Source organism: Peromyscus maniculatus, chromosome 5 (assembly GCF_049852395.1).
Source record: "Peromyscus maniculatus bairdii isolate BWxNUB_F1_BW_parent chromosome 5, HU_Pman_BW_mat_3.1, whole genome shotgun sequence".
Lineage (NCBI taxonomy): Eukaryota > Metazoa > Chordata > Mammalia > Rodentia > Cricetidae > Peromyscus > Peromyscus maniculatus.
The window spans coordinates 56,791,516-56,809,810 of record NC_134856.1 but is presented as its reverse complement, the minus strand read 5'-3'; the positions used below and the strand labels follow the sequence as shown (position 1 = coordinate 56,809,810).

Here is an 18,295-nt window from a genome sequence, read left to right as displayed (position 1 = left end):
CTGAACCCGGCCGAAGGCCCCAAGCCTCTTCATTTTGAAGTTAGCTCCCTCAGTATACAGCACTGGGATCCAGGAGTGTCTTGAGACAAGACAGGCATGGAAACTTTATGCTTTGGCCAAGAAGTTTTAAACAGTGTCACGATGAGTTGAAGCAACCTCAAAAGCCAACCAATGTCCCCTTTGGACTGGTGTGGGCCACAGCAAAAAACCAAGTGATAGCCAGCAGGATGCCTCAAGAGAACTGCCTACTTAGTTTCACTATTTTAAGTCCTTCGAATCTGAGGACTTCTACAAGAAAGCAGACACCTTCCCTAGGCTGGGTTCTATTTCATCAAACTTGGCCTAGGTCTGGTGACCTGGAGAGACGAGGGGTACAGCCTGTCCAGGAAGGGATCTAACAAAATATATTTCTTGCATGAAGCTTAGGTCTTAGGATTAGGGAGAAGGTGCCTCAGGTCCTGAAGCACATGAAACCACAGCAAGTCAGGGGACAGTTCCCCTGAAGTCACCCAGACTTACAGTCTGGGTGAATTCACAATCCAGGGTAGTTTTGAAGGCCTGTAGGTCATACATTTAAGGAAGCACCTTGTCCTAGCGGGTGAACACCTTCACCCTACTTCAAATACCCCCTAACCGACTTTCTCAGGGACTGGGAAAGGAAGTCTGCAGTGGCAGACTCCGAGGCCAGCCCTGGTCTGTTGTTTTGCTGTTTATGTTTAGGAAAGTTTTGCCTGTTTGTATACGTACATCAAATGTGTGCCAGGTGCACAGGCCAGAAGTGGGTGTTGGGAGTTACAGACGGTTGTGAGCTGCCATGTAAGTTGCTCTTACCCACTGAGTAATCCTCCACCCCCACCCGTTCTAAATTGCACTTAAATACATATATTTGAGCTCCTTTGGTCCACGATCCCCCAGCCAAGTCGGGCCCCGCCTTGCCGGTATTTGGTTATTCTGCGGGTTGGCTGGAGGAGCCGGAGAACAGCCTGCTCCTCAACCCGGGGAGGTTCCACTAGTTCCACTAGCTATGTCTCAGTGGCCTGTATTCCACACCCGCTGTGCACTCCCACTCTCTGGCCCCGAACTAGGTGGTTAACGACCTTAGTTAGACTAGTTGAAAGACTGGGGACTTGACTACTGAATTTCAGAGGACCTCAAGGCGGGCCACCCTCCGCCTCGGCCAGGCCACGCCCACACCGCCACCCTCCCACTTAGCCGAAAGGGTGGCACCCGATTCCAGCCTCGCCCCCCGACGTCACGTCCAAGGCCAAGGGGCGGGCTTGACTCTCTACGGAAGCGAGAGGCTAGACCCAGGCCCAAGCGGAGCTCTCTGGGACCGCTGGGGACTAGCAGGTAGCACCGCCGCCCGCGGGGTCTCCAGTACGGTCGGTCAGTGGGAAAGGGGCGCTGGTTGCCAGAGGCTCAGCTGGCGGGAGCGGGTATCCGCTGGAGGAGGGTGCTGTTGATACGAGGGCGCTCAGCGAGCGGGGCTGGAGGTCTCCTGGGGAGGGGAAGCTATAGATACCCTGGTCACCCAGCTGTCGGCGTCCACATCTCCTGGCTGAAGGGGACCTTAGATCCCCAGACTCGCTAAGCTGGCAAGGTCTCTGTTTCCAGGTTGGAGGGGGCCCTGGGGTTGCTGGGTGCGGGCTCGGGAGTCGCACAGCTGAGGCGACATGGTCTCTAGTTTGACACCTCGTCCCGCGCTCGGTCAGGATGGGCAGCAGCTCGCTGTCAGAGGACTATCGCCTGTGCCTGGAGCGCGAGCTGCGGCGGGGCCGCGCGGGCGTCTGCGGCGACCCCTCGCTGCGCGCGGTGCTCTGGCAGATTCTGGTGGAGGACTTTGACCTGCACGGGGCGCTCCAGGACGACGCGCTGGCGCTCTTCACTGACGGCCTGTGGGGCCGTGCTGACCTGGCGCCTGCCCTACACGATCTAGCCCGCGCCTTCGAACTCCTGGAGCTGGCCGCTGTGCACCTGTACCTGCTGCCCTGGAGAAAGGAGTTCACCACCATCAAGGTATGGTTCGGTGACGTTCCTCCACTCCCTTCCTTGTCCAGGCTGTTGGGGGCTGCCGGTCCTCTTGTGGGGAAGAGTTCCGTGTTTTAAGGGTCGTGGGCGTGTTGGGCTGCATGCCTACCAGGGAGTCATTCACCTAAAACTTACATTGCTGTCCTCAAAGTAGTCTCACTGCCCTAGTTGCTATGGGAATCCTAGGATAGACGTGGGAGGGTGAGGGAGGTACTTGATGTCCTATGGTCATCCTAACTCCCCCAGGATGTGGACTGATCCCATCTGTAAGGAGGCCACTAAGACTAGGAAGAAAACAGCAGGCCAGGGACTGGAGCACAGACCTTGTTCCTGCCTGGGTCTAGGTTGGGCGGCTAGGTCCAGGGCTGGCCTGGTCCTTTGGTCAGCTGACGGACCACCAAGAGGGGGCAGGGCCGCTCTGAGCTGATTTTGAGTGGGAAGGCAATGACGTCAGTGTGCACGTGGGCGAGGTAAACCTCCACTGGTTGTCATGGCAGCGTCTCCCCCTCCACACCCCTTTCTCTCCCCAACCCACTAGCCGGCTGCTCCATGGGGACACCTGAGATCCTGGAACTTTCATTCATCCTTTCAGGCTAGAGGCCCGCCCACCAGCCCCAGAGGACAAAGGCAGACAAGCTTGGTCTTGAAATAGGCTAGTTCTGGGATAGTGCTGGGATGGAGCTTGTGCGGGTTGTCTAGTCGTGGGTTTTAGATAAGTTACCTACACCCTTGATGCCCTTTCCTCCTAAGAGGCCATGAGATCAGTCAAGGTACAAAGCCCTAAGAAGGGTGCTGTGGCCAGTGTCTATTGTCCATGACCTCTTCCTAAAGGTTCTATGCGGGGGAAGCGCCCCGAGGATGCCTAGAGCTGTAGACTTTCTTTCCCATTTGGTAAAGACTCAAAATTACCCGGATGCTTTGACTCCACATGTAGCTTTGACCTAGAAAGCACATTCCCATCTGTTAAGTGTGGTCCTCTCACGCAGCTGCATATTAGACTCTGGAATACTCCACAGCAAGGGGCAGTGAAGCCAAAATGCCTGGTCTGATAGTTATAGATCTCCAGGATTCACCGGGTGCAGTGGAATACTCCTGTAGGCTGAGGCAGAACAGTGAGTTTAGGGTCAAGCTGTTTCAAAATCAAAGACCTAAAGAGCCTGGCAGTGATGGCACAGGCTGTTAATCCTAGCACCTGGGAGGCAGAGGCAGGTGGATCTCCGAGTTCCAGCCCAGCCTGGGCTACGGAACAAGTTCCAGGACAGTCAGGGCTACACAGAGAAACCCCATCTTGGGGTGGGGTGGGGGGGCTTAAAGGGATAGGGGATATGGCTCAGTGGCACAATGCTTGCTTACCACAGACAAGGCTTTAGGTTCTCCCCTAGGGGGAAAAAGATCCAGGCTCACTCCAGACAGATGAAAACAATCTCTGGGGTGAACACAAACTTCAGAAGTGGACCAAGGTCATGGCAATACTGAGTCCACATAGGCTGCACCCGGGAACCTCCACGGAAGAGCATTCCTGACCAGGACCCTTCCTTGCAGACCTTCTCAGGGGGCTATGTGCATGTGCTGAAGGGTGTGCTCTCTGAGGAGCTCCTGACTCGAAGCTTCCAGAAGATGGGCTACGTGCGCAGGGACAACCACCGCCTAATGGTGACCACCCCACCCCCTGCCTGCCAGCTGGTTCAGGTGGCCCTAGGCTGCTTTGCTCTTCGGCTGGAGTGTGAGATCCTAAGCGAGGTGCTGACCCAGCTGGGCACAAGTGTGCTACCAGCTGAGGAGCTGCTCCGAGCGCGTCGGGCTAGTGGGGATGTCGCCTCCTGTGTGGCCTGGCTGCAGCAGAGACTGGCCCAGGATGAGGAGCCACCACCCCTGCCCCCCCGGGGCACACCTGCTGCTTATGGGGCCCCCGTGGACCTGTATCAGGACCGGCAGGAGGATGAGAGCTCAGAGGCCAGTCTGTATGGTGAGCCCTCTCCAGGGCTGGACTCACCCCCCGTGGAACTGGCGTACAGGCCACCACTCTGGGAGCAGAGTGCCAAACTCTGGGGTCCTGGGGGCCAGCCCTGGGAACCCCCCGCTGATGATCTACGTCGGGCCAGCAGCCCACCATATGGGGCTCTGGAAGAGGAGCTGGAGCCAGAACCCTCTGCGTTCTCCTTCCTCTCTCTGCGCCGTGAGCTGAGTCGGTCAGGGGACCTAGCTGCCCCTGAAGCCCCTGGCAGCTCTGGGCAGGCCAGCCCCCGTCACAGGCAGGCAGAAGGAACACCAGCCTCAGGCTATGGGCCTGTTGTTGAGCCTCTGGGCTACCAGGCACACAGCTGCTTGAGCCCTGGGAACCTGCCCACCCTCTGCTGTGACACCTGCCACCAGTTACACGCTACCCACTGCACTGCCCTATCAGCCTGCCGCCCAAGTCATTCATTGCGCATACTTCTTGGTGACAACCAGAGACGCCTGTGGCTGCAACGTGCACAGGTGGATACCCTGATGTATGACAGTCCTGGAGCCCATCCCTAGGCCCGGATGGACCCCCAAGACAAGAGTCTGGGGAGATAGTTTCCATGGTGCTTCTTTTGGGAAAGGGCCTGGGCCACTGGCTACCCTGGCCCTCCTATTCCCCAGGGGAGTCCAGTACCTACAGTTAGAAGAGGGTAGAGCCTTCATGGACTGCTCTTGCCTGGGGCCTCCGGCCCTCCTCACTGACATGCCCATGTCTCAGTCCTGTCTAGAGCAGGCCCTGTGATGAATCAACAAGATCCTTCCCTCATGTCCCTATCTTTATGCCCAGATGTGTTGGGTAAAGAGGTCCAGGTTGTCCAGGCTACAGTACCCAAGCTCACTCCAGGAAGGACCCCACTCTGAACTGTCTGAACCCGCTCCCTGCAGTCCGTGGTTCAGGATGCGCCCCTCTCTCCGTGTGCTGAGAAATCTTCACCCAGAGGCTTGCCCAAGGGCCCGCAGACACCTGAGTTAGATTGGGACCATGTGAGAGGCTCCGACAGGGCCCAGCTCCCTCAACTGTGGAGCACCTTGCTAATCCCTGCCGTTAGTGAGGAACCCTGCCAAAAACAGGCAGTGAGAGGAGCTGTCACCCCCAAATCCAGAAGAAACGGTTCTCAACAACCAGCTGCCTACCAGCCAAAGAGGGGGTGAGCATGTACAGGCGACCCCTTGGGCTACTGCCGAAAAGCAGCTCACTGCCCCATGCAACTCCTTGAGGGCACACAGGTAACCAGGAAGATCCAAGTTACACCCTCTTTTCCCTTGGGGTAGGTCCCTAAACCAGTAATCCACAGGCTAGTGATAGCAAAGGCCTGGGTTTTCATCAACCACAGGGAGGCCCAGGTACAGCGATTGCTGACCTGCAACACCTCCTCTCCCGGCACCCCTGGGCCATGCCTGTTCCTATCCTCACTCCCTGCCCCTCGGAAGACACTGTCCATGTTGCATGGATCAAAACCCCAGAGAACATTAAAGGATTGTGAAACTGTCTATTGGAAAGGCTTTTTATCTCTCCACCCCTGGAAAAGGGGCCCACCAATTCTTCCCCTGGGTATCAGCGCCAGTCACGTCCACCAAGGGCTCTCATTCTGACAGTCTTAAAAGTATCCTATCATGGCCCCAACCAACACTTGCTGCCTCCCTCCCTCCCACCTGAAGCCCACCATCCCTGCCCAGGGTCACGATAGCCTGTCTGTCCCGGGCATCTCCTGGTGACCAAGCAGGAACAGCACGGTCTCCTGGGCCTGCTCACTCCAGGCTAAGGCCCAGCTCCAGTTCCAGCACTCCACTGATGCGGACCTTTAGGTCTCTCAGCACTAGCCCTGCCTCCCCAGAAGCACAGCTTCACTGACAGACAAGGCTGCCACGAGTAGCCGCCCACCAGATGGCGCTACAACAGTCCAGTCTGAGCTGTGTGTCCCCAGTCGGCAACACCCCTGTCCACAATCTACTTGCGTCTGGGCACAGGGGGTAGCAGGGAGGAGTCATCTGAAGATGTTAGCTGGAGGGGCCGAAGGCATCTTGGCCTGGAGGGCCCTCCCAGTCTGCTGACTGCTCCATGAGGATGTGTAGGGATGGGCTGGACCCACCATCAGGGCTTGCATCGTTTGCTCTGCCCCTCAGCGACAGCTGGGGCGGCACGCTTATTGCGGTGGTGGGGGAAGGTGGGCATGAGTTCCGGTTCGCAGGCTGCAGGAGAAGGAGCGCTTCAGTGCTGGCTTGGAGAAGGGGTTCCTGGTGGGGCATGCTCCAGGTCTAGATGGGACTCCTCACTTCAGCTAGCCCTGACCCTCATCTGCTCCCTTTCTTCTCCCCCGTGGAGTCTGCCCACGTTCCACCCACACAAACCTGCACTGGGAACCCACCCGATATGGGCAAACAGGGCTTCCTGTCAAGCCCCAAAAAGGAGAACCCAAGGAGATCTGCAGCACTCACGTAGGGGCTTCTCTTTGAAGTAGGAGCTCTCCAGACAGTCCCCCGCAGTTGCCCTAGAGAATGACAGTGACCTTTGGCTTCAAAGAAGCCTATTTCACTCAAAGCACAGCCAGGCACAACAGCCCAATTCAACCTCCAACAAATGGAGGCTGGAGGCCTAGGAACTGACAGGCAGCTCAGAATGGACACCTGGCACTTATGGGAAGGCATCTGCTGTCTATGTTGTGAGAAATCATCTATAAAAGTTTTGGCCGGGTGGTGGTGGCAGTGGCGCACCTTTAATCCCAGCACTCGGGAGGCAGAGGCATGTAGTGGGTAACCATTCCAGCTTTGATCTGGAAGTTCCAACCCCCATTGAGACTCTGGCAACTGTCACGCCTACGAGGCGGGGCCAGGGGAGGCGCCTGGAGACCCGAGATCTGGATGGGCGAGCGCTCTCAGTTCCGGGACCCTGGCCGGTGGAGGTTGACTGAGCAGAGCTCCAGAGAACACCGCTGGACTGCGATACACCTTCCCCAGACCCCTGCGATCTACCTATCCCTTAATTTGTGAGTTACGCCATTAAATAAATATCCTTTTAACGACATGGAGTGGCCTTAATAATCTTAATAATTTCACCAATAGAGGCAGGTGGATCTCTGTGAGTTCAAAGCCAGCCTGGGCTACAGAGTGAGTTCTAGGAAAAGTTCCAAAGCTACACAGAGAAACCCTGTCTCAAAAAACCAAAAAAAAAAAAAAAAGGTCTGTTGAATTGAGATGGCTCCGTGCTGGAGTGATTGCCTGGCATGTATAAGGCCAGAGTTTCCCATACTCCACACCACAAAAAGATGAAGGATCTGGGTTTAAGTTTGTCCTTCCACCCTGAAGTCAGGGCCCTCTCCTCCTGAGGGGAATGGCCCATGGAGCTGCCTATAGGAAGGGTCTGTACCTTTTCTTAGGGTCATACATGAAGAGGAAATTGAGCAGACGAAGTCCGGCCTCTGAGAGCCACGGGAACTTGTGCTTGAGATTGTTGTAGGGCTGTTTCCTCAAGCTATACTGGCCAGCCAGCGGCAGCTTGGAAAAACCCTGCAGGAGACAGGGGCTAGAGCTACAGGGCCACCAGGCATAGACGGGGATGGAGGGCGGTCCGTAATACCCACCGGCCAGATAGTCTCACTCGGTGTCCCCAGCAGCTGTACAATCAAGTCGATCTGGTGGATCTCGGAAGTGCCAGGGAGAAGGGGTTTATGGGCCAGCAGCTCTGCCAGGATGCAGCCAACAGCCCTGCAGAAGCAGCCAATCTCTGCTTACCCCCACGTCAACGTACTCATGAAGAAGCAGGCAAGTGGCCATAAGGCTCTCCCACCAGGTCTGCAAATGCTGCCTTGGGAGAACCTGAGTGCCAGAGGCCAGTGAGTATTCTAGCTATGTTCTCATGCTTCCCCTTAGGTTCCAAGGTAGGCTCACCACCACAGCACCAATCCTGCTCCCCCTGTCCCAGGGCTGACCTCCAGGGCCAGGTCACTTGAGGCCCCAGGAGCAGAAACCACTCCTACCACATGTCAATGCTGGTAGTCTGGGTAGTAGTTCCAAGCAGCAGCTCTGGGGCTCGGTACCTGTAGACAAAGACCCAGTTTACCTCTGGTCAGCTCCTCTTCTTCAGCCTGAGCTCCCTCAGGATCCCCAGTGGCCTGAGCAACAGGGTCACTACTCATAGCCTGGGTTACTCTCTACCCTAAGCCTGAGAGAGCCTGCATGTCTAAATTACAGGAACCAAGGGAATCATTAGCTTGCTTTCAGGTGGAGGTTGAAAGACATGCAGCTGGCTGAGCGGCAGTGGCGCACGCCTTTAATCCCAGTGCTTGGGAGGCAGAGGCAGGTGGATCTCTATGAGTCCGAGGCCATTCTGGTCTATAAAGGGAGTTCCAGGATAGTCAAGACTGTCACACAGGGAAACTCTGTCTCGAAAACAAAAACAAACAAACAAACAAAAGACATGCAGCTAAGGCCATATAAGGATCTAGATGAGAATGTGAGGGATATCAATGTCCTGCCCTTTGCCACAGCCTCATTCTGCCCTAAAAACAACACAGAAAGCTACCCTTCCCTTTCTGAGACAGCGAGGCTGTTCATACCTACTCCAGTGCAGGACAGCATTTCTTTGTTTGGGTTCTTTGTTGTTTTTGTTTTTGAAGACAGGGTTTCTCTGTGAAGCCCTGGCTGTCCTGGAACTCACTTTGTAGACCAGGTTGGCCTCAACTCAGAGCTCTGCCTGCCTCTGCCTCCCCAGTGCTGGGATTAACGGTGCGTCAGGCCTTTTTGCAGCATCTGTCTCAAATGCAAAGGTCCTGTGAAAGGCTACCCATTCCCATGGGCCACCACAATTCTAAGGAACTCACCAGAGGGTAACAACCTTGGGAGTCATTGGCTTTACTGGAACACCATAGGCCCGAGCCAGGCCAAAATCCGCTGTAGATGGAGAGAGTGGAGAGAAAATATCCTCAATGAGAACAGACAGGCTGTTATCTGGAAAGAGCTGAACTAATATGGCCTGGGGCCTGGAAGACAGACATGCCATCTCTGGCTTTCGAGGCTACACTGACATGCCCTACCCCTAAGGGCATGCTCAAAGCAACCCACCCCCACATATGTGGGCCAGCACCCAGCACCCACCTGTCTTTACACAGCCCTTATCTGTCATGAGCAAGTTGGACACCTTCAGATCCCTGGGTCAGAAAGAAAGCATTGGTTTTCTGAGTTCCAAAGGGCAACCAGGCTGTCACCACAGCCCAACACTTTCCTGGCATGTAACTGAGGTCTTCTAAAATCAAGAGGGCAGGGAGTAGTATGGAAGCCAGCAATCTCAGTAACTGAGCAAGAAGTAGAGGCCATGTCTCCAACCCTGCTGCTGCTTCTTCGTCCACATGCTGTTCCAGCAGCCCCAGCACAACGGCCAAACAAACGGGCTCACGGTCCTCTACTGGCAGCCAGCTCCTAGCTGAGACTCACTGTAGGCAGGCGCTCGCTCTCTACTGAAGCTTCTGGCTGCTGTTCTCTCATCTACCCACCCACCTTCTATTTCCCAGAAATATGAGGGCTGCTCAGGCTTGTTTGATCCAAGATCCTTGCCTGGGAGCAGTCAAGAGAATTTCTATTGGGTGTTTGCTCCTCTCCTGAAGATATTCAGAATGAGGCACTGTGGGAAGCCAAAACTATTCCTGGCCCTCTCCCTCCCACTCCTCAGACACCCCCAACACATCTCCCTCCTGGTTGTCCCTGCCCACCTGTGGATGATGAAGTTCCTGTGCAGGTACTGAAGGCCACGAAGCACCTGTAGCATGATGCATTTAACCTAGGAGGAGGTTCAGAAGCACAGGCTGGAGAGCTTTGTCACACTGCCCGGCAGTCACCAGCAGCCGCAGGAGCATGGCTGTTGCTATGTCCTGCACAGCTAAGACAGTCCCGCAATGGACTGATTTATTTATTGTATATATGAGCACGTGGTACACATCTTTGTATATATGTGGGTGCACAATATATGTGTGGGTGTGTGTGCATGTGTGTGAAGAGGCTGACATCAGGTGTCTTCATCAATTGCTTTCTACCTTATATATTGAGACAGCATCTCTCTTTTGAACCCAGGGCTGGCCAAACTTAGCTGGTCTAGCTAGCCAGCTTGCCTAGAAATCCTGTCTCTACTACCTCTCTTATACAGGGACTAGAGTCAAGCTACCATACTCACCTAACATTTATATGGGTGTTAGGGAGCCGAACTCTGGTCCTTACGTGCTGTGAGCCACAGAAATATGAAGTAGGAATTCAGCTGGCAATGGTAAAAGCTATTACCTGGAAGAGTTAAGAGCTCTTCCAGAGGATAAAGCCAAAACTCAAGGAGCATTGGTGACACTGGCTTTTGAACGTATTAGCTGTTTCCAGCAGTGAATCTCTCGTGTGCTATTGTAGCTTTCCCATCTGATTCTTTTCTAAGAACTTCTAACAATGTGGTTGATCATTCATTGGTACCCTATATTTGGGGTATTTGGATAACATCCTCCAACTGTGTGCCTTTCTGTAATTATCTCCATTAGCAAATATCTGGCCAGGGTCATCTCTGGACAAAAGGATTTTATCTGAGATACTCTCAAACATCCAAGGACAGACTGCAGGTAGATAAGCATCCAGACCACCTGCTAGTCTCATGAAATAAGATCAATATCTTTTTTTTTTTTTTTTTTTTTTTAAGATTTATTTATTTATTTTGTATACAGCATGTATGACCAGAAGAGGGCACCAGATCTCATTACAGATGGTTGTGAGCCACCATGTGGGTGCTGGGAATTGAACTCAGGACCTCTGGAGGAGCAGTCGGTGCTCTTAACCTCTGAGCCATATCTCCAGCCCATAAGATCAATATCTTACTGAGACAACCACCAAAGCCAGGTGGATGTTAAGTACAATGCTTTGTTTCTTGTGCAAATTAAGCTTAAACCCTCCTGTATCAATCACTCCCCTTTTGGGTTGTAATAGAAACCCTGACAGTCATTGCCTGATGAATAACTCTTATCTGTCTTTATAACCCTGAAAAAATTCTAGCCTTCTGACCTTGCTTTGGCCAGAGACTTGCTGACTATATGGGTCTATAACTGGAAACCTCAGAGACTGGGGGGACTAAGATGGGAGAAGGAAGATAGAGCTGAGAGAAAACAGCAGAACAATGTGGAGAGAATCAGGCAAGAAGGAGCTGAGTATGAGAACAGAAAAGAAGCTGTGTAGAGAGAACTGACTCAGAAGAATACAGTGAATGGACTAAAGAGCTTCATGTATGTAGATTCATTTGATATCCTTAAGCTTAGATGCCTTAGCTGCTTGTTAGATTCTTCCATGGACCCTGGGAAAAGGCCATTAGGGGCTGGACCCTAACAGTCTTTGATACTTGTGTGGACACCTGCACTTTGCCCTCTGAGCCATGTCTCCAGTCCCCCTTTCTTTTCCAGTAGCCTGATACATGGACTGAGAAGACCTGGGGCCAACTCCCAGGTCAGGGTCCCCAAGCTCCCACAGTACTCCACAGGTAATAATTCAACTCATTAAGGCCCTAGAAAAAGGCTGTGGGTAACACCATCCATTTCCAGCCATCACGTTCAATACAGCTGCCCACCAACCAGGTGAAGCACCTCCCTGACACACCTGGGCCTCAGAGAAGGGTGTTGGCATATTTTCCAATAGGCTGGCCAGATCTTGTTCACAGTAACCCATCACCAGGAAGATGCTAGAAGGAAAAAAGAGACAACACAGGCCACCTTCTATTTTCTTCCTAGTAGGTAAAGAGGTCTGTGCTTGCTGTAGAAAGGTTAACCCCGGGAGAGGGGCCCTTTTGAGTAGGATAGCCTCAGGAAACCACACACCTCTCCAGGTGGCTGCCCACAACCACCTCCTTCAGCTCCACAATGTTTGGATGGCGGAGACGCAAGAGCAGTGTGATCTCACGCAGGCTGCTGATGGGAATGCCTGTAACCAAAGGGGTCAATGACCTCTACTCCACCACACCTGGGACCCCATCAACACTGTCCCCTCGTCGGGGAAATTAGTGAGACCAACGCCGCTCTTACTTCAGCACTCATTAGGGATGCCAGGCGAGTGGGCGGGGCACTGGTGTGTGTGGAGAGTGACGGTGAACTCACCAGAGGACAGGGGCCACAGGGTTTGGAGAGAATGTACAGTTTCACAGTTCGCCAAGGCAGGGAAAGTCTGGCGGGGCTCAGGGAGCTCAAGCTCTGGCTGCAGGGACAGGCTGGGTCAGCCCCTTAACCACCACACCCCCCCTCAGGAGCAGTCCTGAGAAACTGAGGTAACGCGTGCTTTTCTAGCCCTCCTGCTTTGATGCCCCAGGCAGGGTGGTCCTGCACCCTGTTCCCAGCTCACCATCTTTTTCTTTGTCCATCCGCACCTTCTTCAGGGCAACAATTTCATCTGTCTGGGTATCCCGGGCCCGATCTGAAACAGAAGCACAGATGTAACGGAGTCCACCTCACACTGTCACAGCCCCATCTTGCCACACAGAGCCTCTTTTATGAGTTTCTTGGGTTTTTCCTCTCTGACAACCTAATACCCAGCAGCACTCAGTCCTTCCTTCATTTTCGAGATTTGAGCTTGGGGATCCTCACTGGAGCTGGGCTGGGAGCTTCCAGTTCCGCGCTGAGCTGAAACCTGGCCAGCAGCAGCATCTCATGTGGTAGGGAGCTCTCCTTGAGCATTCTCTTCACACGCGCCCACTGCTGGGTACACCTGTGCGACACTCTAATAGCAAATAAAGTACTCTATCTCGGGGGGGGGGGGGGGGGGGGGGACACACACGGGACGACAACGACGACTTATTTTATAGGATAAAGGCTTACAAAACATTTTGTTTACTTATGAAACTTCCAAATACTCGGCAAAATGACTCACAACACCCACGGAGCTGCAAGGGGCCTTTAGAAGTGGTACATTTCATTGATCAGTTATCTCCACTCCACAGTTACATATTTGGATTGCTGACATCAGCAACCTGACGCTTTATCCAGTCATGGTGTAAGTTTTGTGGAAGTCACACCAGGAGTTAAAGTTTGGGAGCAAGCTTTAGCCTGGTTTGGAGTACAGAGTATGAGCCTTCCATTCCCACATAGCTGTAGCTACAAGATTCCTGCCCTGACCACTCACACACGATGCCATAGGTGCCCTCGCCAATTCGGTTCAGCTTCTCAAACTCCTTAACGCTCCGGCATCTTCCAAGCTGAAAGACAGAAGAGTAGCCAGTGTGGTGATACGGAAGCTAACAGCACAAGTGATGATGGATCTCACCCACATCTGGCACTGAGAAGCTTGCTTACATCTTGCTCACCAAACAGAAAAGCAACCACATACTTGGAATTTCCTGATGAGCAGAGGGGAAGAAAGACACTGGAACCACTCTGAAGTATTGAAAGGGACCTAATTACTCCCTCCAATTCGGTGTTCCAGATGTCTGCTGTCTAGTAACAAATGGCCTCTGTGGAGAAGGATCCTGCCTCCAACATGCAGTTAAACTTCTTACTTGCGAGGAAACCTATCCGGGGATATCATTTGTGAGATCTGAGAAGGGACTTCCAGATCAATGGAAGCTAGCGGGTCCACTTCCTTTTGCAGGCTGGGATGAAGATGAGGTCAGGTGGAGCAACAGAACAGAATTGGTAGCCTCTAGAATTTTAGGGGTTAGAGAAATAGCTTGCTTAAGCCACAGTATTCTGGGGTCTCACTGGGGATTCTGTAACCTAATACATCTTCAGTGCAGTGCCTTTGTAGGTGGATTAAATAAGCACTTCTTGAATACAGAGGGACCTCAGCAATGTTAGGATTCTATTATGCCAGTTCCCAGCTGGCTTTGCTTGTCTATCTGTCTCCCCACCCCCTCGGTTTTTTTTCGAGCAGGGTTTCTGTGTGTAGTCCTGGCTGTCCTGGAACTCCCTCTGTAGACCAGGCTGGCCTCAAACTCAGATATCTGCTTGCTGGAATTAAAGGTGTGCGCCACCACCGCCCAGCCTGGCTTCCCTGGGTTTTGTTAAGTTCTGATACCTGATGCTTTTAATGATCCACTTTTTTAAAAGATCTATTTATTTACTATGTATACAGTATACATATTTTATGTATACAGTGTATGCCTGCATACCAGGAAAGGGAATCAGATTTAATTATAGATGGTTGTGAGCCACCATGTGGTTGTTGGGAATTGAACTCAGGACCTCTGGAAGAACAGCCAGTGCTCTTAACCTCTGAACCATCTCCACAATCCACTCTTTAATCTAGCTTCTCACACTCCTCTCCCCTTAGACTTCTTGTTTACTCTGCACTTCCCTTCACCATGACTGCCACCTGAGTTTGGCATGCCATTCCTTGTCAGATCTGTTCAAATCCTGGTTACACTTCCTGGTCCAAAACAAATGTCAACTCTTCTACATATCTCTTACAGACTATACTTCTTTTCTCCGAAATCTCCATTATTTTTTTTTTAATCTTTGCTTGTTTTTGAGGTCTCACTCTGTAGCCCAGGCTGCCCTCCAACTTGGGGTGATCATCCTGCCTCAGCCTCCTGAATACTGGGGTTACAAGTACAGGCCAGCGCGCATACTTGACATTTTGTCTTGAGGAGCCAACTACTGTACACTATTGTGTGCATGCTCCCCCTTTAAGAGCGGAGTTTGCAGCCTCAGCTTCCAGCAGTGCTCTGAAGCTCCCCGTTAGTAAACTGAGGTTAACGTGCCTTGGCCTTGCAAACCATAAACAAGAAGTGTGGCTTATAACATAAGCATATGTGGGCTGCGGCAAGCCCCTTTCCACCAACTGTCTACTTGAGCACAAATCAGCGCCCCTAAGGTTCACACAAAAGGGACAATACAAGAATGTGGGTAAAGCAGATGGGCCAGCAAGGTGAGAACTTCCAGCTGTGGGTGCCACCGGGAACGTCCCATTCTTCTCACCCGCCAAAACTCCACGCCCCACCCCGCCGCCTCACCCGAGTTCGCACTCGGTCGGATCCCACCCGCGTGCCCCGAGTGCCCCGCGCCCACAGCCGCTTGGCTGCGGATTTCTGTACACGCCGCAGCCAACTCTGGGACTGACATCCCTCTGATGCCCAAACCTCAAACTTTAACGCGACAATGAGAGCCCCAGAGCGCTTGCGTCTGGCCCAGCCACAGCGCCACCCACGTGGCACCCCGTCGCACCCTGTGTTCTGGAGGCACAGTGAAGAAACCTTCCTTACGGATACACTTCAGTCGAATCTGATCTGACTCTAGGTCCACCTCCGCCATGCCGAAGCCGGTGCCGCCCCGCCACCCACTTCCAGCGCGCAGGCGTGACCCGCCCCTTAGCGCAGGCGCACAACGTACTTCCGGTTTGTTCTGGACTTTGCCAACCCTGGGAACATCACCTAAGCATTCACTGGAGGGTCGCCACTCCGGATCTGCTCATTCGCGGAAGTTTCGGTCCCTTTTCAGCGTTAGGTGCAGACACAACCCCACAAAGTTGCTTTAAGTACCATCCCTGGCTAAACCTGCAGAGGACTCTGCTTCTGATCAGCTGGAAGAAAATGCTTCCTTTTCCTATCTCCCATTTAAGTGAGACCAATTCCAGCACATCAGCAATGCTTTCTGCTCTTCAAGGAGACTACCGCAAAAGAACAGTGCTTTTTGATAGTGGTTGGGTACATTCTCCGAACACTGGCTCTGTGGGAACCCAGACATTCCTGAGGCCAACCTTTTCCCATCACTAGTCAAGGACAAGACAGAAGCCTTGTACAGAAAGGGTATACATAGTAGACAAGGAAGTAAAGAGATGCTTCCTGTTCTTCCTTTCCACTCCACATTTGCCTTCCTGGTTTGGGAGACCGCTGGGAAGGAATTAATGCACTGGCCACTGGAGGGCAACTCTAGCCCAGGAGGTTCTGTGAGGCGCACTCAGCTCTTGAACTGTGTAATGGAACTCAGAACATCATTTGTCTCTAATCCTTTGTGGAAGGTTTATATAGATTAGGAAAGTGAATGTTCGGGCTTCTAAGTGCCCAGAGCCCAGGCCCATGTGGGTACTATACTTCCGTCAATGCTGTAGTTGGTGTTTGGACATGGTAGCATATGCCTGTAATCCTGTAATCTGACCACTCTGTAGGCTGAGGCCAGAAGATTCTGAGTTCCAAGCCAGAACAGGATGCATAGCCTGGCTATCTCAAAATAAAAGAAGGCTTTCAGTCGCAAGTCTCTAACATAATTTTTTTGTTTTGTTTTGTTTTTCGAGACAGGGTTTCTCTGTGTAGCTTTGCACCTTTCCTGGAACTCACTCTGTAGCCCAGGCTGGCCTGGAACTCACAGAGATCCGCCTGGCTCTGCCTCCCGAGTGCTGGGATTAAAGGTGTGGGCCACCACCGCCCAGCTCTAACGTAATTTTTTAAAATATAATTGATTTACTTATTTTTTTATTTGTATTGGTGTTTTGCTGCATGTATGTCTGTGTGAAGGGGTCAGATCTTGAGTTACAGACAGTTGTGAGCTGCCATGTGGGTGCTGGGACTTGAACTCAGGTCCTCTGGAAGAGCAGTCAGTGCTCTTAACCTCTGAGCCATCTCTCCAGCCCCTAACGTAATTTTTTTGAAGTAAGATTTCTGCCAGATTGTTTGCCTTTTTACATTTTTTTTCACTTTGAAAATTGTTTTTCTCTGGGTATGTTGTCACACACCTGTAATCCCAGTAGTCAAGAGAGGATTGCTGTGTGTTCAAGGCTGACCTGGGCTACATAGTGAGTTCTAGTCCAGACTGGATTGGATGTGAGACCCTATCATCCCTGTCTCAAAAAATAATCTGAAAATACAAACTCAGTGATACAGCATCTATCTGCCTAGCATTGCGTGAATTCCTAGACTCACTACTCAGTATCACATACACAAATCATTTTTCAAAGTCATTTAGGTTCTGTATATGAACATATATTGTCAGGCCTGCAAGGATGTACTAGATAGTATAATACATACTTTATATGCTAGCTGGCCTCCTGTATATATTAGAAACTGGGGTCGGACAGATGGCACAGCAGTTAAGAGCACTTTCTGCTCTTCCAGAGGACACAGGTTCAATTCCCAGCACCCACATGGCAGCTCACAACTGCCTGTAATTCCAGTTCCAGGGGATCTGACACCTTCATACCAAAGCACATGAAATAAAGTTAAAAAAAAAAAAAGGCAACTGTTGACAGACATGTGTCATAGGCAACAGATCCCCTCACCCTAGTACAGGAGAAGGTTGTGTTTGTGATCCCGGTGGGGATACCAGTGTCTCTGGTTTTGTTAGCCCACAGAGGCCAACCAATATGGATGGCAATTAATGAAAAAAATAGACTGCTACTAGACCACATGTGAGAAACGAGGCTGGGACGGGTATTCTTTCAACATCCAATCTGATCTGAAGTTTGCTAGTGAGGGCGGAGTCAGCTGCAAAGATGTCTTACGGCAGCATGTTGGCACTCCTAGTGACCTTCTCTATAGACCCTTCATCCACGGGCCAGGAAGACAAGACAGTATTTCAGGGCTATTGTCAAAGTGTGAATGTCTAGACCTGACTTTACAGGCTCCATCTTAGGGAAAGGGCCACCATCTCAGACCACCTGCTGTACTCAGTTCCAGGAAGGACCTCAGGAATGTGCCCTGACAACTGGAACAGATACAGAGCCGTTTGCTCCTGCAGACATCCTGTCTGCGGTTTATGGCTCTTGAAGATATCTAGATAATCCTGCGTCCAGATAATCCCGTTCAGTAGGTTGTGGTTCCCCGCCAAAAATCTAACCCAATGGTTTCAAATGTGGTTTTGTGCCCAAAGACCAATAGTTTCAAAAACTCACCTTGCCCCATATCCCTTCTACCCAATCCCAAGTTGCCAATTCCTGGCTTGTGGTTTTTTTTCCCTATAAAAACTCTCTACACCTGGGCTCGTGGCTACCGCCACATTTCCTTCCATCTGCCGTACGGAGGCCCAGGTTGAACCTGAATAAAAGGACCCTTATGTGATTGCATGGGGAACTGGCTCCTTGGTGGTCTCTGGGGGTTTCGAGAAACGGGTACAACAAAAGTCCTAAGTGCCCTGCTGCCCTCCTCAGATCAAGGACACATTACATTCTTTTGAGTCTTTAATACAGACGGTCAAGCTAGGATCCCACCAGCCCTGAGGCCTCTCTGCTCTTGAACGTAACAGTTAGTTCTCAGACTGGCTTTTTCCCCAGATCTGGGGGCATGTCATTTACTAACTTCCAAGTGCTTCCAGCACACACATTCAGGAGCAAATGAGCAGAG

The 18,295-nt window shown here is 52.1% G+C and overlaps 2 protein-coding genes across 5 annotated transcripts; one reads left to right on the top strand and one right to left on the bottom strand.

The window, feature by feature from the left end:
• Nucleotides 1–1,234: 1,234 nt before the first annotated feature.
• On the top strand, nucleotides 1,235–5,523 carry Spata2l (spermatogenesis associated 2 like). Its single transcript, XM_006987410.4, has 3 exons — nucleotides 1,235–1,350; nucleotides 1,713–2,016; nucleotides 3,571–5,523. Exons 2-3 carry the CDS (start codon nucleotides 1,714–1,716, stop codon nucleotides 4,546–4,548), a joined length of 1,281 nt encoding a protein of 426 aa, XP_006987472.3. The 5' UTR covers nucleotides 1,235–1,350; nucleotide 1,713; the 3' UTR covers nucleotides 4,549–5,523.
• Nucleotides 5,524–15,343, bottom strand: Cdk10 (cyclin dependent kinase 10). 4 transcript variants are annotated; one of them, XM_076572256.1, is made up of 14 exons: nucleotides 15,189–15,284; nucleotides 13,150–13,222; nucleotides 12,373–12,444; nucleotides 12,132–12,228; nucleotides 11,856–11,958; nucleotides 11,638–11,719; nucleotides 9,735–9,802; nucleotides 9,124–9,176; nucleotides 8,850–8,919; nucleotides 8,007–8,066; nucleotides 7,611–7,734; nucleotides 7,397–7,536; nucleotides 6,469–6,521; nucleotides 5,524–6,222 (listed from the first exon to the last, which is right to left on the bottom strand). In XM_076572256.1, the coding sequence occupies exons 3-14, from the start codon at nucleotides 12,373–12,375 to the stop codon at nucleotides 6,125–6,127; spliced, it is 951 nt and encodes a 316-aa protein (XP_076428371.1). In that variant the 5' UTR covers nucleotides 12,376–12,444; nucleotides 13,150–13,222; nucleotides 15,189–15,284; the 3' UTR covers nucleotides 5,524–6,124. The 4 variants fall into 4 exon arrangements, with proteins under 4 accessions (XP_076428371.1, XP_006987473.2, XP_006987474.2 ...); XM_006987411.4 differs by lacking the exon at nucleotides 12,132–12,228 and having other exon boundaries at nucleotides 15,189–15,343; XM_006987412.4 differs by lacking the exon at nucleotides 12,132–12,228 and having other exon boundaries at nucleotides 15,227–15,319.
• Between the last annotated feature and the right edge of the window lie 2,952 nt (nucleotides 15,344–18,295).